This window comes from Hydra vulgaris, chromosome 06 (genome assembly GCF_038396675.1).
Source record: "Hydra vulgaris chromosome 06, alternate assembly HydraT2T_AEP".
Classification (NCBI taxonomy): domain Eukaryota; kingdom Metazoa; phylum Cnidaria; class Hydrozoa; order Anthoathecata; family Hydridae; genus Hydra; species Hydra vulgaris.
The window spans coordinates 19,910,448-19,936,437 of NC_088925.1; the positions used below are offsets into that span (position 1 = coordinate 19,910,448).

General features: G+C 29.7%; 1 protein-coding gene across 2 annotated transcripts in view; it reads left to right on the plus strand.

The window, feature by feature from the left end:
• Positions 1-24,644, plus strand: part of LOC100206068 (uncharacterized) — a 96,582-nt gene extending 71,938 nt beyond the window's left edge. For both annotated transcript variants that reach the window (XM_065799481.1, XM_065799482.1), the window contains 2 exons: positions 11,942-12,109; positions 24,285-24,644. In XM_065799481.1, the coding sequence (XP_065655553.1) occupies positions 11,942-12,109; positions 24,285-24,421 (305 nt within the window). In that variant the 3' untranslated portion in view covers positions 24,422-24,644. The remainder of the gene's footprint in view (positions 1-11,941; positions 12,110-24,284) is intronic.
• Positions 24,645-25,990: the final 1,346 nt, after the last annotated feature.

Here is a 25,990-nt window from a genome sequence, read left to right on the forward strand (position 1 = left end):
ATGATCTTAAAGATGTTGCCGGATACACCATAAGAAGAAAGCTTATGGAGAAGACCAGCATGCCAAACTTTATCAAACGCTTTTGAAATGTCAAGAGCGATGGCCTTAACCTCTCCACCTTTATCTAATGCGCGATAAAACCTGTCAGTTATTACTGTTAGCAAATCAGCTGTAGAACGAGAAGATCAAAATCCATATTGGTGGTCAGAAAGTAAGTTATTAGATTCAAGATGAGAAATTAAGTGTTTGTTAATTAAAGATTTAAAAATCTTGCTTATGATAGGAAGAAGACTTATGGGACGGTAGTTAGACGAATCAGATCGCTCTCCAGAATTTTTGAAGATAGGGATAACAGATGCCGCTTTCCAGCAGGCTGGAAAGCAAGACTCTGATAAGCACTTGTTGAATAGTTTTGAGAGTATAGACGACAGCTCCGGAGAACACTTCTGCAAGACAATAACAGGTATGTTGTCTGGGCCACAAGCTGTAGAAGAGTCTAGGCAGGAAATCACTTTAGATACAGATGCTGGAGTGATATGAATGTCAAGCAATGGATCAACCTGTTTATTGACAATATCTGGTAGAACGCAACTAGTGGAATCAAGAGATGATATTGATGAAAAGTTTTTAGCAAACAATTCGGCTTTGTCTTTAGGTGAGGTGACAAAGTCTGAGCCATACAAGAGAGGTGGAATTATAGATTTGCCCTTATTATTGATATTATTAAAGATTCTCCAGAACTCACGGGAGCCTAATTTTTGAGATGAGATACGAGATTTCAATATATATAAATTAGTGGCCCGAGGTACAATAAGTTTTTTTATTTGTACTTAGTGCCACCAGGTATTTTACCTAGGTTTGCTCTCTGAAAATTATAATATACACATACCATAATAACACATTGCCATACATCAACTGTATCAGATAATTGCACAAACAGTTCTGAACATTAAGTAACACAATTTGATTGCAACACTAATGTAAATCACAATATTGATTAATAGCCCTGAGCAAAATTGATTCACATAAAATAGATGAATAAGTCTTCACATAAAATTGATGAATAAGTCTTTACATAAAATGATAATCCTAAAACTACAGCAAAAAAAATACACACACTCTGCACCAATCAAAGTTCAACTATCTACTTTGAGATCAAACAAATTCTTTATCAGAGAAACACACATATGACCCTAGGTACTAGCAAACTATTTAAGTAACAAACAATATAATATATGAGAACCTATAGAAAAGCATTTCCTCTAGAATTGTAAAATAATATAAGATACCAGCAGCAAAACTTTACTTTAGACTATCAAAAAGTGTTTTCTGATTATAACTTGTCATGGCAACACTCTCTGAGAATCAAAATAAAATTAAACAATAAAATTTTTTATAACTAATCATCTGGCTGAAAAGCACAAGTTAGAACTCTTTATTTTTTAAATAAAGTGGGGTGGCCCTATGTTAGTGATGTGCAAAACTAAGATTTTAAGTTCGAAACGATTCAAAACGAAACTAAGCCACTTTCGTTCGAATTCCATTCGATTCGAAAGTACGCTGCACTGATATTGAAATTTGGTATTTAAATAATAATAATTTATAGTTTGTGACAGAACACAGAACAGAAATGAAACATACATTTTATATTTAATAACCAATCATATTGCAGTTTTATAATGTAAACAAAATACTAAGTAACACAGACTAGACTCTAGAGTCAAATAAAAGTGAATGAAATCAAATGAGACTAGTATCATACAATACAATTACAATGTGTAATAATTCAAGTTCAAAAAAATCAAGTCAAGTACTTGCAATGCAGTGCATAGAATAAAGACTAGGACTAGCATTATATTTACAGTTATAGTTTAATAGATAATACAATACAAGTAAAAGTACAATGCTATAATGAATGCAAATGCTATACAGTTATGTAAAGTAGTAGTACATGCATAGGCAATTGTTCCAGAAAGTCCGAGACCTTAATCTACAGTGTACTGTACTGACTGTGGCTGGCAGGGCAGTCTGGCTTCGGTACGCTACTGCTATGTGCTATACTACAAATTTTTGTGAATAAAAGTTAGTTCAGCCACATGCTCAGAGAGTAGATTACATTGCCTTCTTGTAACAATGTTACCAGACGTCGAGTTCAATCTCTCCGAATTTACAGAAGTTGCTGGAATAGCCAATAGTGCCCTCGCTATTCTTGAGAGTTTCAGCAGACGGTGATAATTAACTTTCCACCAATCAAGTACATTGGCGTTCCTTCCAATAGGAGGTTCAATCATATACATTCTGACCTCCTCTTGCACAGAAGCTGCATCATCAACTGGCAGCATCCTATTCGCAGTTGCTGTTGTAAACATGCTGTTGAAGTCATCCCATAAACTACTTGGCTTGGAGGCTGCAGCTGATTTCCGACCAGGACCTGAACCAGGACCAGCACTTCCAAAAGCAGGAGCGGGAGCACCAGCACTAGCAGATGTTCCTACAAAGTTTTGTATAATATGAATAGATGTAAAACTAAAATAGCAAACAGAAATGAAAACCTATGCATTATTGTTTTATTATTCATCTGTAATTAAATTAAACCACAATGCAGTAAATCTGAAAGTTAAATCTGAACTGCAGGCCATTACCATTACCATCAAGTCTTAACCTGTGTTAATCACGTAACATAAAACATAATAGTTTTGGAATTGTACCTTGAATTAAGTTTGTGTCATGATTGCTCAAGGCACAATGTCCACCAACACCAGTACCGCCACGAGATCGGAATTCCTTAGAGTACTGATGAAGACTGTCTACAACAGTAGCTTGCTGTTGTTCAGAGAAGAAGATGGATTTGTAGCGTGGATCAAGAAATGTACATGCTGCATCAGGCAAAGCTGATATGAATTGCCGAAATCGTCGGTCTAGTTTTAACTTTAATTTTCGAGCAATAAGTACACCACAACCCTTATGTGAAGGATCATTGATGAATCGCTGCAATTGCTGATTTAAGCGATGCAAAGCCGGAATTTTCATAGACAATGTTGGGTAGTTCTTGCCACATGATTCTCTACTTGCTTGTTCAAATGGAGCAAGAATTGTGTGATAGCCTTCAGCAAGCTTTCAGTCTGCATTAGTCAAGTTATCAATTTTTTCACTTACTTAGCTCTGCAGATATAGCATCTTTTTCTTTGCATAATCTCTTCAGCATAAAGTAATCCGAGTTCCACCTAGTAGCAACATTGATTATCAGTTCTCGTTCTACCTTTCCTAATCGCTTCTGCTCTCTGTGCAAATTCTGTGTAGCCTGGCAGCTATGGTGATAATGTGACACAATACGACGGCTTTTGGAAAGGACAGTCTGCATTCCATCAATTTCACTCACGACATCATTGATGGTTAATTGTAAAGTGTGATCAAAACAAGAAAGATCATAAAATGATTGTGAGAGATTCATGGCGCTTTTTATATTACTGCCATTATCACGCAATGCATAAATTGGAACAGTCCGAGGAAGCTCCCAATTATCAATAGTCTTGTCTAAAGATTCAAGAATGCTTTTCACCGATATGTTCACCTGGAAACGGCTTGTTTTCTAATGCAAATGTCTTTAGCTCAAATTCAGGGCTTACATATGACAGACAGAAATAAATAAATGGATCTTGCGCCCTCGAAGTCCACAGGTCAGTCGTGAATGAATACGAAGGAATATCTTCAAAATCTCGATATTTCATTAGCGGTTTTTTGTTTTACACTACAATATAACTCAGGTACAACTGATCTTAAAAACTTAGTTCTGCTTGGCACCAGATATTGTGGTTCCATTAATTTCTTTGAATCCTCTGCCTTCTAGTCGTATGGCAACATGTCTAGAGCAAGCATGCGACCAACCGAATTCGTTATAGAGATGGCATTTGGATAACTTGACAACCAATGTGTTTTCTTATTAAAAAGGTCATCAACTTTACTTTGTTTTCTTTTACAATTCTTTTCATTTCTCGCAACACACTCTTTATGCGCTTTCAGATGAGCAGCACATAAGTGAGCATAAAGACCTGTTGTTGCTCCAGTTGGACACTGAACAGGTAACTTGCATGTTCCTATTCTGCAAATGCCTATAATTCTATTGCCATTCGTTTTTTGTCAACTAAAAAATTCCCAGACAATACTTCGACAATTAACATCGTTACTATCCACCATTGTGGAACTGAATAACTTTTTTCTTTCACTTTTAAACGATAAAATTCGATTAACTTTGGGTTCGCTTCGAAGCAATATAAGATATTATACTTCGAAAATTCGAATTGTTTGAAACTAAAAAAAAGTTCGATTCGAAACAAAACTAAAAGTCAGTTTCGAATTCGCAATCGAAGTTTCAAATTTCGCACATCACTACCCTATGTACACCACTTATTTAGTTTTTAACAAAAAGTTGTTAAGAGTTGTTTTTTACCATAAACAGTAAATTTAAAGCCTTTATTATAGGTATATATATATATATATATATATATATATATATATATATATATATATATATATATATATATATATATGTATATTTCTATAATAAAGTTGTTTTTTTTTTGTTAAAATATATATATATATATATATATATATATATATATATATATATATATATATGTATATCGCTCTATCGGAAATATCTTTTTAATATTGAGCACTCTTTAACAATTATGAGTTTTGTTTTATTATTATAACAGAAAGCAGCCTTAAATATCGATATTTATATATATATATATATATATATATATATATATATATATATATATATATATATATATATATATATATATATATATATATATATACATATAATCTGGGTGCCACTTTTGATTTTATTTACAACACTCTATTAGTTTTTTACTATTCTTTAATTACTAATTTTATTAATTCTATTCTTTTTAATAGAAATAATAGTTATTATTATAGAAATTTTTTATTTTTTTTATTAACTTTTTTTTTCTTGTAAATCCTTTTTTATATTAAAGAATTCAAGATTAATTTTATAATTAATTTTGAATTCTTTATTGTTTTAATTATTATTAATTATTTTTATTATCTATTTTATTTTTGAATTCTTTATTATAAATAATATTAGAGAATTCAAAGCTAATTATAACAATAATAATGAGTTTAGCTATTCATTTTGTTAAAATATTGTTTTCATAAGTTGAATACATAGTTATAGCTTGAATATATAAAATACAAGTTACTTGAATACATAGAATACAAGTATTTCCGAGTATTGTATATGATGCAATTTAAATTTAAAAATTTTTATATGCACTATGATTCCAACAATATATTTTATTTGGATATGTTGTTAAAGTTTTCTTGTGCGATAACCAAATAACCATAAAAATAAGAATAACCATAAAACTTTCAAATAATCTCGTTATATAGATGATATGTTATTTCTAAACTGAAAAAATGACAACTAGAGACATTAAAGGATGTTCTGATAAGTTCTTTAGCTAAAATATGTTCATACAATCTAGAAAAACAAAGATTAAAAAAATAAAATGTAGATATCCATATTGCTTTTAAGTTACAAAGTTAGTTTTGAGTTTTCTCAAGTTTGTAGCAATATGTTAATTTGTTATATGTAATTGTATCTGATAGGATACAGCATGTATTAATGGTTTACATATGTAAACATAGCTTTATTTGCTATTATGCATATTTTCAAAGTATTTTTGTTTTGATTTCTGTGACACTAATATTGTAATGGTCCAGCAAAAAGAGGTAATATGCCTCATATTTGTGTTTAAACGTGCTGTGCGCATCGATCAATTGTATATCATGTTTGTTGTTGTTGTAAACTTAATGGCAGCTCAGCTTCAACATATAAAATGTGAATAATTTAATAATGGATTTTGTCTCGACAAAGTAAGGAATTGTTTTAAATGTTTCAGACCTAATTATTCTTTGCTTTTATGGATAATATTTTGTTTGTAAAATTTTTTCATGGTTTAGTTATATATTTTTATAATAATGTTGTATCATGTGTGCATGCTGTATTATAATTTTATACAATTTTAATTTTATACAATTTTAATACAATTTTAATAATCATGAAAACCCATATTTTATAGTGCGATTTTTTTTCACAAAAAATGTTTTTTCTCCATAAAATGCACATTGAAAAAATTTTTTTTTGCAGTAAGGGATTAAAAACTGGCAGTTGATTTACCAACCAGGTTTTGAATAAAGTTTTACAAATTAATCATTTATTTTTGAAATGGTGTTCTTATATCTATGGCATCATTTAGTTTAAGCAGAAGATGATCAATATTATATTATTAGAGTTATATAATATCATGTTATTGAATGTTATATTGTTATCATATAATTATACATTAAAATATTTATATTATTTTAACTGTGTATTATTGATCTTCCAAGAAATATCAAATCCATCGCAAAATTACCTTTAGCTAAGAGTTAATTTTGGTTGCCATTTTTATACTCCTGATTCTATTTTCTATCTTTAAAATTTTATTCTTTCTAAGGAATACTAGGGTCTAGCATTCTTTTAATAATTTTAACAATGGTTGGTCTATTTTTTTGATTTTTCAAAAACTCTTTTTCCTACTTAAAACTAAGAACTTTTTTTTTTCCTCAAAAAATGTTTCCTTGTTGTATGCTCAAAGGCTTTATAGAATTATTCAAGATGTTTGTTTTTTTTAAGAAATCCAAAAAAGGTTTTCTTGAAATACAAGTTAATTTCTTTAGTTACTAGACTTCTTTTTTAGTCAACAGACTTCTTGTTTAGTCATCAGTTCTCTTTTAGTCAATTTTAGAAAATGAAGAATTATACCAGTTAATCTTTTAAAGAAAAATATTAGTTTTAAGTATGCTTTAAGTATAAGATTTAAGGTATGCTTTTTTTATATGGTAGTGGTGTAGTGGTAGAATACTTGCTTCATAAGTGAGAATTTCTGAGTTTGATTCCCGCTCTGGTAGTACTGTGCTCAACTGTTTCTCCACACAGCAGCCTTATTCGTTAAGATTTTTGTTTTTGTGTAACTACAAAAAGTAGCCTCCTGGATTGTTGTGGCCCTTTTGGCCTTGAGGAGGTAAATAACATTAACAACAACAAAAAAGTGTATTAATGGTAAACAATTAACAGTAAAATATATTTAATTGAAATTTAACAGCAATTTGGAATAGGAAGTAATCCCGCTAAAAATGAGACTTTTTGCAAACCTGGCCCCGGCAAAATTATAAGATTTAGCAGGGGTTGATACCTGGGGCTAGAAAAAAATTTAAAATACTTTATATAATATAATTTTATACTTACATTTACTATTGATTAAGTACTGATAAATTAGAGTTTAAAAAGGTCAAAGTACATCTGTCCAACAACATCTGTGGAGTAATCCAAGATTATCTGTACACTTTTGTCCAAGATCATCTGTATTTTTCTTTTACTCTAATAACATCTGTCCTTCTCACCTCTTCAAGAAAATATTTAGTTGTAAATGTTTTAGATTTATCTAAGTGTATATTTCAAAAATGGCAAATTTGTTTTCAGAATTCCTTTTGTACATCTTTCTTTACTGGAGCCATTTTAAAAGCTGTAAGAAAAAACTAATGCGATTTAAATAGGATATTAAATTCTTTTTAAAATTGAAATGCATTAAAATATTTAAGATATTAAGTCACCTGCAAATAAAGTGCATTGAACTTTGTCTGAAATTTTAGGCATCATATGTCATTGTAAATGCTACTCATATTAATCATAATATAAATCATTGTTAAATGCTATAAATATAATTTATTTTATATATTTTAAGCTAAAAGTGTTTATTTAAAAAGTCATTTTTTATACGAAAAAAAACACATACTGAAACTTTTTAGTCCCTGCGTAATAAGCAAAACTAATTATAATAACAACATAATTTCCCTGACAGGAGGTAATCCATGTTATTTAGCATTAATAATGTTATTTAGGGTGGTAACCCTCCTATCCAGTAATCCAAATGGTTAACTTGCAACTAGGCGATTTCAATACTTACAAGTGTGAGCAAGAAGCAATAAACTTAGACTTAAAAAAGTTAATAGAAACTCTAAAAATGGATAACTCAAACTTGACTAAGAGATTTCTTGATTTAGAAAATTCTAAATCAAAATCTAGATCCTACTCCAGATCGAATGCAAATTATTAATACTATCACAAATAAAACCAAAGAAAGAGATAAGGGAGAAAATAACTTGGTTATTTTCGGTTTAGAGGAATCAGCATTAAGTGATAAAGTCAAAGCAATTGAAGAAGGTAAACAAAATATTGAAACAATCATGCAAAAGTTGAAGGTCAATGTCAAAATCAAAAATGTTATCAAATTAAAGTCAAAAAATGAATATAAATCTCCATATATTGTTGTTTTAACTGAAAAATTGGAATGTAATTCTGTTTTAAAAAATGCCAAGGAATTAAAGAAAGATAAAACCTACGAAAATTTATTTATAAATTCTGATTTAACTGAATCTGAACAGTACAAATCAAAGTTATTAAGATAAGAGTATAAAAAATGAAATAATGACAACATTGACACGGCAAACTATTACTTTAGAATTAGAAATGACAAGGTAATAAAAAAAAAAAAATAGCAACTAAATGCCAAAAAGATTAAATCACATATGATGCTTTAACTATGAAATTAACAATAAAATAAATCAGTTTAGCAGTGGAGTTCACAATCTTAATAAGTTGCTGAGCGATAAGATAAGAGACTGCTAGATATTGAATTAATAAACTTTCATGAGCTTAAGAAATGTGATTTAATTATAAACAAGGAGCATGATACTCAAAAATGCAAAGAACTGATGATTTGGTACACGAATGCAACGTCTCTGAATAATAAGATTGATGTTAAGGTTACATTGTGAAATATATAAAGCAGATGTTATTTGTGTTACAGAAACTTGGTTTAAAGCAGAATCAGATGTAAACATAATTAGTTATAATATTTTCAGAAGCGATAGAAAGACTCATGGAGGAGGTGTTTGTATTAATCAGTTTGAAACAATGTATTAATCAGTTTGAAACAAATAGTTTACAGTTAAACGATAATTTTATTAAACAAATATGGACTTGCATATGTTTTGCAAATAAAAAGATGTCAATAAGATGCATTTATAGACCACCAGATATATCTCATGAGTACAATAACAAGTATTTATCAGAAAGAATACAGCGATCTTAATATTACATGCGACCTCAACTATAATACAATAGATTGATCTGATTATGATTGTCCTTTTTCAGCGACTGATAATGAATCTCAAACTAATAAATTTATTGAATGTCTTGAAGATTGTTTTCTGTTTCAATGCGTATGTGAGCCAACATTCCAAATAGCAAACTACAAATCAACTAATATGCTAGACCTTATTATTACAAACGATAAAAACAAAATTGTTTCTATATCTCACTCAGCTCCTTTAGGGAATGTCCAACAGGGTCATCATTTATAAAAGTGTTGTTATCTAATGAATGATCTTAAGTCTTCTAACGAACATAAGAAATCCATTAGATTATATCAAAAAGGAAATTATGAATTATTTTCAAATCATTTTAATAATGTGGATTGGGAAAATGGATTTAAAAGTAAATCTATAAATGAAATGTATGATTTATTTTTGTATCATTACAATTATGCAACTAATCTGTTTATCCCAAGAATTAATTATCAAAATAAAAGAAACAGAAACAAATGGATTACTCCTGAATTAAAACATAAAGTAAGAACTAAAAATAATATATGACTTGCTAATAAATGTAATGGCTAGAATGACGAATCAACAAAAACTCAGTATAATAAGTTGAAAATTAGATTAAAAAATGATATCAAGAGCAATATAAAACAATTAGAAAGTATAGCTAGCAAGTTTAAATCAAATCCAAAATTGCTTTATAAATATATCAATGAGAAGAAATCAGTGAAAAGTTCGAGCTCTGGAAATAGCTGCTGAACTAAAAATATTTTCATTCTGTGTATGTTAATGATAATGGTGCAAGCATTATTAAGTTTCCTAATTTGCTTTCAAATCTATTATTAAACACAGTTTTAATAACACAAAATGATGTTCAAACTAGACTTATAGAATTTGATAAGTCGAAATCGGTTGGTTTTGATTTTGTTCATACTTATGTTTTAAAAAAATGCAGCTCGTCAATATCATACGCATTATATTTAGTGTTCAAAAAATCGATGGAAACAGGTACCCTACCAGAAATGTGGAAGAAAGCAAATGTAATTCCATTTTTTAAAAAAGGAAGCAAGCTAAAAGCATCTAACTACAGACCGGTCTTGTTAAATTTTATTAATGAATTTTGTTTATATGCTGATGATAATAAGATAATTGCGCCTATTTCTTCTCAAAATGATTCACAATTGATTCAAAATGATATAAATAAACTTGACGAATGGTCTACAAAATGGAAATTAGGATTAAATTTTAAAAAATGTAAAATTATGCACTTTGGTTCAAATAATAAAGAATATTCATATTTTATGAACAATAACAATACATTAATGGAAATTGAAAAGTCAAAACTAGAAAAAGACATTGGTGTTTATATATCAAGTGATTTGAAATGAGCCAAACAAGTAAAATATGCAGCTAGTAAAGCAAATAGTATGCTCTCACTACTAATCAATACATTCAAGTACAAGGATAATGATCTAATAAAAACACTGTATTGTGCATAGGTTAGACCAAATTTAGAGTTTTCGATTCAAGCATGGAGTCCGTATTATACAAAAGATATTAATGAACTAGAAAAAGTTCAACGAAGAGCAACCAAAATGATACTGGAACTTAGACATCTTGAAATAGGATTGGAAATTTTGAATTTAACTACTTTGGAGACAAAAAGGCTAAGAGGTGACTTGATCCAGCAATTCAAAATATATTAAAGATATTGAAATAATTGATATTAAACAAAATCAAACAATGAACACTATTTGCTCATCAGGTCCTGCATCTAACATTAGAGGACCAAAACATCCAATGAAACCTGAATTGGTCAGAAATTGTTTAAAAAGACTATATTTTTTCAGCAATAGGGTCATTGATGGATGGAATAGTCTACCAGCAGAAGTCATTCAATCTACTACAGTTAAAAGCTTTAAATTAAACTTGTAATTGGTCGACTAGTAACAAGTAATAAAAAACAAGAGAAAAACCAAGAAAGCTTATTATTAACGTTTTATTATTTAGTAACTGAATTAACTTGTTCATTAATTAATTTATACTGGCTGTCATAGATATTGCCTGGCACTTCATCTCAACAGCATTAACTACTATTATTATATTATTATAATCTAGTAATTTATTATAGTCTAAATAATTTTGAAATTTTTATATAGTTTTGCCTTCATTTTTTTTTCTGTTTTTTTTTTTTTTCAAATATTTTTTTAAAAGCCGAAACACTGATTATGCATTGTATTTGTCTTGTGTTTACATTCAAAGTTACAATTAAACAACATTTGAAGAAATTTAAAACAATTGCCCAAATAGAACTAAATTTATCTCTCCTTGAACTAAATTTATCTTTCCAGGGTTTAAATAAAGTAATGGATGATCAGAGTTTTATGCTCCTTAGAGCAGCCTAAAACTATTTATTCATCTAGATTTTTTTTTTGACTTTGCATCACTGCTTTGAAGCATTTAGGAATTCTCTTTCTTGCAAAATCTTAAGTATGTTCTTATGCAAGTTTTCTTAAATTACTTTCCTTTTTTTCCTATTGACTTTTAACTAAAATATCTTTTAATCTTAAAAATTTGCCTTCAAAGATTTGTTGACACTAAGTCACTACCATATTATGTGTAAGTTTTATAGTGAGAAATTAATATGGAAGAAAAGCTTCTATTATCAGTGTAATTATGTTTGTGAATTTATTTGTTGTTATTTCAGATCTTGAAATGATTTCATCACCAGAAGTCAAAGAGATGGCTACGCAAGTAAAGTTGTTAAAGGAGTATTTATTGATGGAGGTAAATGAGTTTTATGAGAGATGGTCTATGAAGTTGACAAAATTAACAAAGAAGCATAAACTGCAGCAAAAATCATTCCTAAAGAAAAGTAATTTTGATTATTTTTAAAAATTTTTAAATAAAATTAGTTAGATTTTTTTTAATATACACTACCAACCATAATTATTCAAATGGTCGCACTTTACAATATAAGATATCAAAGTTTTACTTACTACTGGGAGAAAACTGAAAACTAAATCAACCTAAATTATATGTTATATTCTTATTTATTATGTTTACAAAAAAACTTATATAAAATCCCATCAGATTAGTTTATAATTTACTTGTCTTTTAATCACCCTTAGCGACAACAACCGCTATACATATTCTTGGCATTCTTCATAACGACTTATCCAATTTGTTGAAGTTAATTTTATGCAACTAACTAATAAGTTTTTTCCACATTTTATGCATCATTATGCATTAGTTTTTGACATTACTTTTAATACCTCCCATAAAAATCCAATAGGAGAGAGATCTTGTGATTGGGGAGACTAAATCGTTCTATTCAATATTTGGTCGCTCTTGAACTCAGTCAAATAACTTAGACAATAATTTTTTGAAAAATATGTTTTGGATTTAAGCTTCAAGTTATTTTCTTCTGAAAAATTAAATGGCTTCCCATTAACCCATCTTTCCAAAGGTTTAGCATGATTTTTTAAGTGTACAAGTAAACTACTTTTGTCATAACTCTATTTTTACAAAGCCACCTGTGGCATTCCAACCAAAACAGCCTCACACCTTAACACTACATCCAACATGTTTTACAGTTGATAATACTCCTTATTTTATCATACATTCAACTTTTTTTTTCCAGACAAACAATCCTATCTTAAAACCAAAGATGTAAAACAAGTCGGTCCACATTTATAGTCATTGATGGTCCTTTTTTATGTAGTTTTGACCACTTTAGCATTTTTGATATTCCTATGATTTTTATTAAGCATTTTAATCAAAATACTTTTTAATTATCTAATAGTGCAAGTATTAACAAAAAATAGTTAAATAAAAAATAGCATTTTTTTAAAAAAGTTAATGTCATTCGAATAATTATGAACAGTAGTGTATATATATTTTTTTCTTTAATTGTAGTTCAAACGCCTTGAAATTTCTGTAAAAATATATTTTGAATAGAAATTATTTGAACCGAGTAGGGAAATTTGCTGAATGTTATCAGTTGTTTCTTTTTTTATGATTTGAAAAAGTGAGTAAAATTTGAGGGCAAGTTTTTGCAACATTTTAATGGATAATAAAATCCATTAAAATGCACAAAAATATGGATAATAATATCCATATTTTTGTTTAAAAAGGTTCTGTAAGATTAAATTTTCAACTTAAGTATAAATCTTTTGAACTTTAAACATAATTCAAGTGCTTTTTTGTCACTTTTTTGTCTGCAAAAATTAGGTTGCGTCACTGAACTTAGAGATAAAAAAAGGTTTAATTATCAATATAAAATTATGTTATAGAGCAAGGTTTTTTAAAAATTTTATAATATAAAGTGAATTTACTAGTGCTCTTCAAAAAGCCAGTCCTAATAAAAAAAGCAACCAATTATGCTAAAGCAAGATTAAGAGTTGTAAAAAGTTGCACTTTAAAAAGAAAACTAAATCAATCTCAAAGACTGAGTTCATCTTTTAAAAACTTTTAATAAAAAGGAAAAGCATTGAATAAAGTTTTAGAAACACTACCAAATTCAAAGGAAAAACAAGATGAAGTTTTTTCTATTCTTTCAAATAATTTACATTTTATTATTTTCAAATAGCTTACATTTTTTAAATTATAATTAATCAAAACTGCACTCTTTTTAATGTTATTTCTGATCAAATTGCCCCTTTCTCTTTATCCTTCAGCCAATATCGTTGTTGGTGACTTTAATGCTCATCAGACTGAATGGCTAGGCTCTAGTGTCAGTGACTCCTGCAGGGGTTAAGGTCCATAACTTTTGCTTTTCTTAATCTTTAACACAAATTGCCAACTTTCTAATTTGTTTTCCAATCGTAACCATTACTTTCATATCTATCACCATAACAATTCTTCAGAAAACTGTCTGTTTACTATTGCTAGAAACCATTGTAAAAAGGTTTTGTCTAATGCCAATAACTGAGATTTCTCATGTCACGAAATCTTGTACTTCATCTCAAAAATTAGGTTTTCATGACTTCTGTAGAATCTTTAACAGTATCTATAAAAAAAGCAAATTTGTTATTCCACCTCTCTTGTATGGTTCAGATTTTGTCATCTCACCTGAAGACAAAGCTGAGTTGTTTGCTGAGAACTTCTTATCAATATCATTTCTTGATTCCACTAGTTGCATTCTACCTAATATAACTGACAAACAGGTTTTTCTATTGCCTGACTTTTCACTCCAGTATCACTCAGCTTCTCTGTCTAAAGTAATTTCCTGCTTAGACTCCTCTACAGCTTGTGGTCCAGACAACATACCTTTTATAGTCTTGCAGAAGTGTTCTCTGGTGCTGTCGTGTATACTTTTAAAACAATTTAACAAGTTCTTATCAGGGTCTTTTTATTCAGCCTGCTGGAAAGTGGCATCTGTTACCCTTATTTTAAAAAATTCTAGAGAGCAGTCTGACTCATCTAACTACAGTCTTGTTAGTCTTCTTTCTATCATAAGCAATGTTTTTGAGTCCCATTAGTCTTCTTTCTATCATAAGCAAGGGTTTTAATTAATAAAAACTTAATCTCTCATCTTGAATCTAATAACTTACTTTCTGATCTAATAACTTACTTTCTGATCATCAATATTTTATTCTACAGCTGATTTGTTAACGGTAATAACTGATAGCTTTCTTCTTACAATGTATCAGGTAACATCTTTAAGATTATTGAATCCTTCCTTACCAATTGTAGTATGAAAGTTTTTCTCAATGGACAGTTCTCTTCTTCATATTCTGTAACTTCAGGGGTTCCTTAAGGTTCTATCCTTGGCCCAATACTCTTTTTAATTTACATTATTGATCTTCCAAAAATCCTCACATCTAAAGCGGCACTTTTCACTGATGATACTACCATTTAATCTTGTCTTGATAAAAGCCAACACTCTCTGATTGCTTGGAGGAGGCATTTGAGCTTGAAAAGGATCTCACTTCTGCTACAGCATGGGACTCTCAGTGGCTGGTGAACTTTAACTCAGATAAAACTCAACTTTTTCAACCAATTGTTATCGCAATAATCTAGATCTTTCTATATTTATGAATGGTAATGTACTTGATGAAGCATCTACCCTTCATCTTCTAGGAACTCTTACTTCCAATCTTTCTTTACCATGTATCAAATCAATTAGCATCTGCTAAGGCTGCATCTCTTTATTGTGCTTACCACTTTTTACTCAGGATTCTATTCTTTATCTTTATAAATCTCAAATCCTTCCTTGTATGGAATACTGTTGCCTTATCTGGGGCGGATCTTTGAGTGATGTTTTTTCTTTTCTAGACAAGGTGCAAAAATGCATTGTAAACATAGTTGGACCTGCTCTTGCAGCCAACCTCCAACCATTATCACATCATAGTAATGTTGCTTCTCTTTCTCTTTTCTATAAATACTACAATGGGCACTGCTCTAAAGAGCTAGCGCCTCTTGTGCCATCTATTAAAATTCATTTTCATGTTACTCATCATTTAATTAAGTCTCATCCTTTTGCTGTGGCTGTTTCTAAGTGCTCCAAAAATTCTTATTCGTCTAGTTTTTTTCCTCAAACATCAGCTCTTCGGAATTTGCTTCCTTCATCTTGCTTTCCTGATTCATATAATTTGCAATCTTTTAAGTTGTCTATTAAGCGTTATCTTGCTTTATAAGCTTCATCTTCTCTCTTCTAGTAACTTCCAACTCTAATAGTGGTTGCTTGCAGCCTTGTTGGAAGTGAAGAAGTCAAAAAATTAAAAAATTAAAAAAGTTCTGTTTATAAGAACCTCCAGAGTGTTCAAAGCTGTATGGACTTTCTGAAAGTGATTAATAAAGATGAAGTTTCTCAAACCTAGCAAAAAAGATTTTACTTAGATTTAATTATCTGACGGAAAAATAAACAATATTCCAATGCATCATTTATGTTAGACACTTAAAAAAGCTTTCAAGTTGTTCGAGGAAAAGCATCAACACATCAAAATTAGACTCTTTTGTGACCTGCAGCCATGCAATGTGAAATCTATTACAAAATTTCCACATAATTATTTTGTTTGTAATTTGCATGAAAACATGCAATTTGTTTTAGCTATATTAACGAAATCGATTCAAATGTCTTAGATCAAAGTTGTGTACGTTGTACACAGGGGCGATATTACACTCCCCAAAAAAGGATTCTTATAGACAGTTTTTTTAAGGATTATAGTCAGTTAGTCAGCGCTTTTGACAGATTTTTAATTTTAAGAACTTTTTTTTTTAAGAAAGCAGTTGGCAGTTTTTAAGGATTCACCCCAATTATCTTATTCAGGGCCAGCCTGAACAAATGTGGGGCCCGGTGCAGGATAACCTTACGAGGCCTTAATATTATTATAGTACATATATATATATATATATATATATATATATATATATATATATATATATATATATATATATATATATATATATATATATATATATATGAATATATATATGAATATATATATGTATGTATATATATATATATATATATATATATATATATATATATATATATATATATATATATATATGTATATATGTATATATGTATATATATATGTACATTTATATATATTTATATATATGTATATGTATATATGTATATATATATATATATATATATGTATGTATATACATATATATATACACATATATGATTTTTTTACACATATTATTTATATGTGGACTATATTTTAGTACACATTGAACAATGGTACTAAAAACAGTATAATTATAAGTCACTAAAAATATTATAAATAGATAAACTAACATTTCAGTCATCAAAATTTTCTTTAATAAATCAAATAACAAAAAAAAGAATTATATTGAAAAAATATAGTTATATTTAATAAGAATTCTAAATTTATCTCCTTGCGTGCTTTATGGCAAATTCGAAGATGATATCATCGTAACTTAGTTTTTTGGCCCTTGGGTAGAAATCTTTTGTCTTCCTGTCAACAAATGTGCTTCTTACATAACTTCATGGATTCAGGCTGGCATGGAATCCTTTGTTCCCTCTCGACGATTCTAGGTCAAGCCTCACTCTTCTCCATGGTTTTCCTCACACTGTGCTGCTGCAATTGCCAATCAAAACTGTTAATTCCATATTTATCAGCAAAACAATTCTCCAGAAAACAGACGTCTGTTTATTACTGCTAGAAACAATTGTAAAAAGGTTTTGTCTAACGCCAAAGCCTGCTATTCTCAGATCATGAAATCTCGTATCTCATCTCAAAAATTAGTCTCTCATGACTTCTGGAGAATCTTTAATAGTATTAATAATAAAGACAAATCTTTAATTCCACCTCTCTTGTATGGTTCAGACTTAGTCACCTCACCTAAAGACAAAGCTGAATTGTTTGCTAAAAACTTTTCATCAATATCATCTCTTGGTTCTACTAGTTGCGTTCTACCTGATATTGCCAGCAAACAGGTTGATCGATTGCTTGACATTCATATCACACCAACTTCTGTATCTAAAGTGATTTCCTGCCTAGACTCTTCTACAGCTTTTGACCTGGACAACATACCTGTTATTGTCTTGCAGAAGTGTTCTCCAGAGCTGTCGTCTATAACTCTCAAAACTATTCAACCAGTGCTTATTAGAGTCTTGTTTTCCAGCCTGCTGGAAAGCGGCATCTGTTATCCCTATCTTCAAAAATTCTGGAGAGCGATCTGATTTTTCTAACTACCATCCCATTAGTCTTCTTCCTATCATAAGCAAGATTTTTAAATCTTTAATTAACAAACACTTAATTTCTCATCTTGAATCTAATAACTTGCTTTCTGACCATCAATATGGATTTCGATCTTCTTGTTCTACAGCTGATTTGCTAACAGTAATAACAGATAAGTTTTATCGTGCATTAGATAAAGGTGGAGAGGTTAAGGCCATCGTTCTTGACATTTCAAAAGCTTTTGATAAAATTTGGCATGCTGGTCTTCTCCATAAGCTTTCTTCTTATGGTGTGTCTGGTAACATCTTTAAGATTATTGAATCCTTCCTTTCCAATCGTAGTATAAAAGTTGTCTTCGATGGACAGCACTCTTCTTCTTATTCTGTAACTTCAGGGGTTCCTCAAGGTTCTATTCTTGGCCCTATACTCCTTTTAATTTACATTAACAATCTTCCAGATATTCTCACATCTAAGGTGGCATTGTTTGCTGATGATACTACCATTTAGTCTTGTCGTGATAAGAAGCCAACAGTCACTGATTGCTTGGAGGGGCATCTAAGCATGAAAAGGATCTCACTTCTGCAACAGCATGGGGCTCACAGTGGCTGGTGAACTTTAATTCAGATAAAACTCAATTTTTCTCAGCCAATCGTTATCACAATAATTTAGATCTTCCTATATTTATGAACGGTAATGTACTCGATGGGTCATCTACTCTTCATCTTCTAGGATTAACTCTTACTTCCAATCTTTCTTGGAAACCATTTATTAAATCAGTTGCAAAATTAGCATCTGCTAAGGTTGCATCTCTTTATCGAACTCGTCACTTTCTTACTTTGGATTCTATTCTCTATCTCTATAAATCTCAAATCCAGCCTTGTATGGAATACTGTTGCCATATCTGGGGCCGATCTTCTAATGATGCCCTTTCTCTTTTAGACAAGGTGCAAAAACGCATTGTAAACATAGTTGGACCTGCTCTTGCAGCCAACCTCCAACCACTATCACATCGTCATAATGTTGCTTCTCTTTCTCTTTTCTACAAATACTATAATGGGCACTGCTCTAAAGAGCTTGCGTCTCTTGTGCCATCTACTAAAATTCATTCTTGTGTTACTTGTCATTCAATTAAGTCTCATCTTTTTTCTGTGACTGTTCCTAAGTGCTCCAAAATCGCTTATTCATCTAGTTTTTTTCCTCGAACATCAGCTCTTTGGAATTTGCTTCCTTCATCTTGCTTTCCTGATTCATATAATTTGCAATCCTTTAAGTCATCTGTCAATTGTTATCCTTGCTCTACAATCTTCATCTTTTTACTCTTCCAGTAACTTCCAACTTTAATTAGTGGCTGCTTGCAGCCTTTTTGGAAGCGAAGATGTTTAAAAAAAAAAGTAATTTCTTATTCTATAGACAAGTTGCTAATGAAGTAAATCTTTCTTGGCTTATGGTAGACCTTAAATAATTTTTTATTAACTTGAATCTTGAAAAAGATCTCTCTGCTGAAACGACTGTAATTGGTAAAGTTAGTATAATTTTAAGCACACTAACGAAATTTGGATATAACTCAAATATATTATTTTTATAATCTTTTCTTTCACTTGATATGAACTCTTTATCAAGTAACTTTGTCATCTTAGGTGCACATCAAAACCTTTTAAATAGAAATTAGCTTCTAAATTGCTTGTGGGTTTGTTATTTAAAAGTAATCTTCATTCATTAATAAATCTTTTTCATTTTTAAAATCGGCTAATATTGCTTGTGGATTTGTTATTCTTTTTAAATCTTTTAAAAATACTTTTTTTTTTTTTTTTAATTTGTTCAATATTAATATATCGTAACTTTTTGTACATACTAAAAAGTAGAAAATAAAATATAGCAAAAACATTTGCTCAAAAATATAATCTTTTTTGTACTAAAAAGTAGAAAATAAACTTTTTAATTTAATTTTAATAGTTCAGTAAACTAAAGGTTGACAGGTTTCTATATAAACCCTTGGCAGACCTGTCAATCTTTAGTTTACTGAACAATTAAATTTAAATTAAAATGTTTATTTTCTACCTTTTAGCACAAAAAAGATTATATTTTTGAGCAAATGTTTTTGCTATATTTTATTTTTTACTTTTTAGTCTGTACAAAAAGTTACGATATATTAATATTGATAATATAAATATATAATATATTTTTGAGCAAATATTTTTGCTATATTTTTTTAACAAATATTGCAGCATTTGTAATATTCTGAAGTTAGTTGAAAGGCAAAACTCGACAACAGATTTTGATATCATTACATAAATTAATCACATCAATATCATCTTGCAATTTTCAGGCCAAGTGCCGGGATCATTGATAGTAATAATAGTTATATTTTCTTCGTCAATATCTTGATTGTTTTGAAGCTGGACACTTTTCAATGATTCATCTTGTTTATTTGATATCAATGAGAAGTCTTCTTTGTTTACACCATCATTAAGGATGGTGCTAGGTAAGAGCAGCCATGGCGCAGTGGTAGTGCAATTGCCTTAAAAACAAAGGATCCGTGGTTCAAACCCCAACTCTGGGCAAGTTTTGCGGCATTGGTTAGGAAGGAAGCGTGAACTTCCACTTCAATGCTCATCTGCAGTGCTCTGTGATAAGACCGTAAGGACTTCTTAGGGCATCTTAAAAAAAAAAGTTAATTAATTATTATTAGTTTCTTGCACCTTTTCTGGTTTTAAAAATTTTGCCAGACTGTCTCTTTGTTTTGTCGCAGCTTTTTCTCTTTTTCTTTTCTTTTTTAATTTATCATAGCCACTCTTATACTTTCGTCCAGCATCTCTTTCCCTAGAAGTTATTTTTGGAACTTTCTAAAAACGATTTTGGCTATTATAAAGAACAGTACCATAAGATTTTTTTAAATTATTAAAACGTTTAAAAAATAGGATGTTTTTATATTGTAAATTATAAAAATAGAACATTTTTTATTTTTTTATAAAAACAGAATACTTTTAGTCAAAAATCATAAAAATAGAATATTTTTATCATAAATTATAAAATTAGAAGACTTTTAGAGGAATGTCAAAAAGCTTGTTTTTTAATCAAAAATATATAGTTTTCTTTTATTCTATTGTATATAAAATGCACAATATGGTTCAAAAAACATATATAGTGTGCATGCGTTTTTTAAACATTATTGTTACTTTGTTAATAATATACATGTACTTCACATTTTCATGTTTTTCACGTTTTTCGAAAAAATAAGCCAACTTTGTTATGCCTGATTTTAGGTCCAAATGCAATGGACCTTTTGAAGCGCGGGGCCTTGTGTGACTGCACCGCTTGCAACGCTCTTTAACTGGCTATGATCTTATTATTACAATCCCTCCTGACCATACACATGATTGCGTCTATGACAAATGCATTGCATACAAAGGTATCAAGGTATCATCATATCAACAGTGCGGGATAAATTCATTAAACAGGCGTTTGTAAAAAAAAGCCCTATCAACAATTTCCAAGAAATAGAAGGAAGCTTCAATTAATTAAAGAAAGTTTCAATAAATATTAATTTTAAAACTGTGGTAATCCAAGTTAACTGGACTGAAAACACTCATTCTTTCTATCAAAATGAACCGCAAATGGCTCATTTTAGTAAAATTTAAGTTTCTATACCCTTGCAGTCTGTAACGTTGAGTTAAAAACATTTGACCTATGAAATCTTTAGTTATAATGTACATTTATAAAGTCCTTTATTTTATTCCTAATAGAGTCAAAAAAGTCTTTGAAATGCTCGATAAGAATGCCACTTCTTGGTTTGAAAATAAAATCATTATGGCTGCGGTGGCTGTTTTTAAATTATTTCCAGGTTTTCATAAAAAGTTCATCTGAAGTTTCTTTGCAATGATAGACAGAAAAAGAAGGTGGTACTACTGTTATGCAAATTGCAGCGCTGAGAATCAAATCTAATCAATGCGAGATTAAATCAGCAGCAGATTTTACATTAGCACTACAAGGTTTGCAAATATCGGTGATTCATATGTCAGAACCCTATACAAGACAGCAAAAAAAATTAACATGGATTCAGTTCAATTTTAAGCTATTTAAGAAAAATCAAAGATATATCAAAATTGCATTATTTTTATGTTCAGAATGATAACTTTGTTCCCATGCTGTTTACACCTGACTATAATTAAAATGTATACATGTATGTATGTATGTATGTATGTATGTATGTATGTATGTATGTATGTATGTATGTATGTATATAGCCTAAAACTAGCAGCCGTGGCGCAGTGGCTAGAGTTCTGGCTCAGAACCAAAAAAAGAGTTTTGTGGTTAGATGCTGGCTCTAGCCCAATAAGCGACTTTGATAAAGTAGGAGGCATGAATCTCCTGGTTAAATGCTCTTCCACGGTGCTCTGTGATAAAACTGATACGTTTTCTTGGAGCACCTTAATAACAATAAAAAAGAAACTAAGTGTATCATAAACATTAAAAAACAAAATCCTTAACAATAGAGTATTAAACAATATTTTTTTATATTAGGCATACAGCACTTATGCTTAATACAGCAGCTATTTACGAAAGTTTAAACAATTGCAGAATTTTTGGTTTTTGTTTAATAAAAAAAAACTGTAAATGAGTATGAACATATTATAAAAATTTTAATATTCAGAAAAAATCATTTAGGAAAAATAAGAAGCACAAAAGTTTAAACGAATTGCAACATTCAAACAAAAAATGAAAAAAAAAAGCAAAATTAATATTTAACGTGTCCTCCCTTGTTTTTATAGCAAAGATAAACTCGTTTATGCATTGATTCTACTAATTTCATGCACATTACGTGAGGTACCTTCAGCCAGTGCTCATTCAAAAGTTGCTTCAAATGCTGAGTTGATTTAATTTCATGGTATGTCAGTTGATTGTCGATCCAAGACCAAATATTTTTAATTGGGTTGAGATCTGGTGATCTAGGGCACCAGCTCATCACATTGAACTTTTTTTTCAAAAAATATTCTTTGATTGAGTGAGCTGTGTGAGCTGAAGCCCCGTCTTGTTGAAAGATAAATTGCTTGCTACTGCCATACAAGTGTCTGATTGATGGAACTAAACATGTTTCCAATGTGTTCTTGTAGGTCTATTGATTGATTCGGCCTTCGTACAGCTCACAGAAGCCTATAACTTTGTGAGAAAAACATCCCCAGATACTAACCGAACTTACATCACCTTGTCGACAATGTTGCAAAAACCTGTCTGAATATTTCTCAGTTGCAAATCGTTTGACATAGATTCTTCCTTTGTGGTTTACAACTTGAAAATTAGCTTTATCACTCCAAATAACTTTTGCTTACTGTTCTACAGACCAGTCCAGCCTTTCTTTAGACCACACTCGTCGTTTACGTTTATCCATGATTGAAATAATAGGTTTTCTAGCAGCAATGTACGTTTCAATACCTTTGTCCAACAATGTTCGTCTCACGAGCTCTCTGCTAACTTTTGGATTATTTTTTGACTCGTTGAAGATTTGTGCTAGCTTTTTGTAGCTGAGTCTGGGGTTTTCTCTGCTCATTCTAAATATACCACTTTTATCACGGTTGCTGAGTTTGGATGGTCTTGGATGGTCTTTGGATGGTACGCGGCATGTCGGAGACGTCCTTGGTAAGTTCCCAGGTTTTGATGGTTTTTCGAACGCAATATTCAAAAACGTGAAGTATTTTGCCTATTTAAACGTTTGTGTAATTTTTTGTCCTCGCCATACCAATAACTTGCCACTTGACCTTACTAGAAACTGATTTTCGACCCATTTGCATGCAATTGAAATTAATTTGAAATTTACAATATTTCAAGTTGATTTTTAATGAATTAAAAGCTGCCTGATGACGCTTGTATTAAGAATGACAGCAATTAATATTCTTAAAAGTTTTTTTTAATCTAAAATAAATTAAGTAAATAGTAATGATGATGTTGCGATGAATTTTTTGATTGTAAACTACTCATTTTAACTTTATTTAAAAAAAAAAATTTTTGCACCGGATTTATCAATTAATTAGCAAATAATTGATCTTAAATAAAATCGTTTAAACTTTTGTGACACCTCTTAATTTGCATCACCTACCTTTTAATGAAATTTCTGAGTAAACAGTGATGAGTCGAAACCTACTTTTTTTTATTCTATTAACAAATAACCTATTTACCAAATTGGAAAAAAAAATTATTTTGATATCTATTTCCGTTAGATTTTTATTCAAGAAAAACCGAAGATTAGATCATAAAATTCTATCATCGTTTAAACTTTCGTGAATAGTTGTATAAAACAGTTCAATAACATTTTATTATAATATTTTTTGTTTATTGCGCCAATTTTACTGTATATCGTTATCAGATTATTTATTTATACATTTGTTTTTTTAGCTGCACCTAAAGTTCGAAATGGCAAAATCCTATCCACTAACACTCTTCATTCCGATAACGTAGACGGAGTCGATGGTTCATCAAGTTATGAAAGTTCATTGCAACTAAATGAACATGAAGAAACTAAACATCTTTAATTTTTTCTGTTTGTGTGTTTGTGAGTGTGTGTGCGTGTTTGCGAGTATGTTTAATTGAGTATAGTTTAGAGATGAGCAAAGCAAAAACCATTATAGTTTATGCTTGTAAATCTACAATTCGCACATGCTTGTTTATTTAAGCGATATAAAAAACAAAAATTATTTGACTTAAGCCTTGACTTCTATTAAGTTCTTTTTTATAATATATTTAAAAATTTTTAAAGTTATTGTTTTTATTATAACAAAATCCTTTTGATTAAAATGCTCTGCTTGGTGAGTGACAAACCTTACGTATCAGGAAATTAAATAAACTCAATAAGCAAAACAATTTGCATTGTTTTTGTTTTTTTGTTTATTCTTTCATCTTTATTCTTTTCGACTATGATAATCTTTTTTATTCTTATTTAAACTTGATTTAGAAAAAGAAGAACGAATGTTAAAAGAAAAAGAAAAAAAAACAGTTATAAAAACTTCATTAAAAAAAATATATATATATATATTATCATCTCAACATTAACTGAATTGATATGCAAGAAAATTTATACGTTTTCAAAATTTGGAAAGTAATGTCGCTTTTCAATATTAGTTCCTAATATTTTGTCATCTAATCATTGCTTATTTTTCAGTTATTTCTATAAATATTCAATTATTAGTTATAAATGGTCGATGGGAAATATAGTGGTCGAGACGAAATTATTAAAATATAAACTTAGAAATAGAAAGGTCCGTTTGATTGTTTGTACAGCCTTCAACAGTATATGCCGTTTACACTCAATTCGTGACCAGAAATTTATAGACTTTAAATGAGGCATTTCGATCAAAAATAAAATTATTCATCGCATTATCGACTCTAAGTTTTAATAACAGAAAAGTATGTGATATTGTGTTTTTTACATATTGTAAAGTGTTTTTTTTATTGTAAAAGTTTTTTAACATATTGTAAAATATTATGCCTCCTAGGTCCTGGATTAAAGCAGGCATGGAAACTTTTCTTCTCGGTTTGAAGTTAAATCTAATACTATTCCATAATTTTCACCTTTTTATGCGGCTGCTATATCTAGTAGTAAACATTTTTTCATCTTTTTTGCAAGAACAACTTTTTGAAGAACAAATGTCTTTTTATTATTGCTAGAAATCGATGCAAAAAACCGTGGTCTGACGCTAAACTCCATTATTCTCAGTTTACCAAATCTTGCTCAATCAACTCCATTAGTCTCAGTTTACCAAATTTATCTCAGAAGTTAGGTTCTAGAAACTTTTAAAAAATCTTTAACAGTATCAATTAACAAAAGTAAGTCTAAGATTCTATCTCTAATGCATAGATCTGATCGTAATGTCTCTCTCAAGAACAAGACAGCTATTTGAAAATAAATATTCCTCTAAAATGCTTCTTGAATTTAATGACGCAATCTTTCAGACATCCTACCCGAGTAGCAAACAATATTTGCGCAATTCTGTTAATATACTTTACATACTGTAAGCAATACTGCTCCAATATTGTTTGCTACTCGAGTAAAAAAACAAGTTGATTCTTTTTAAGACATTCAAAACACACCGTCTTTCGCCGTT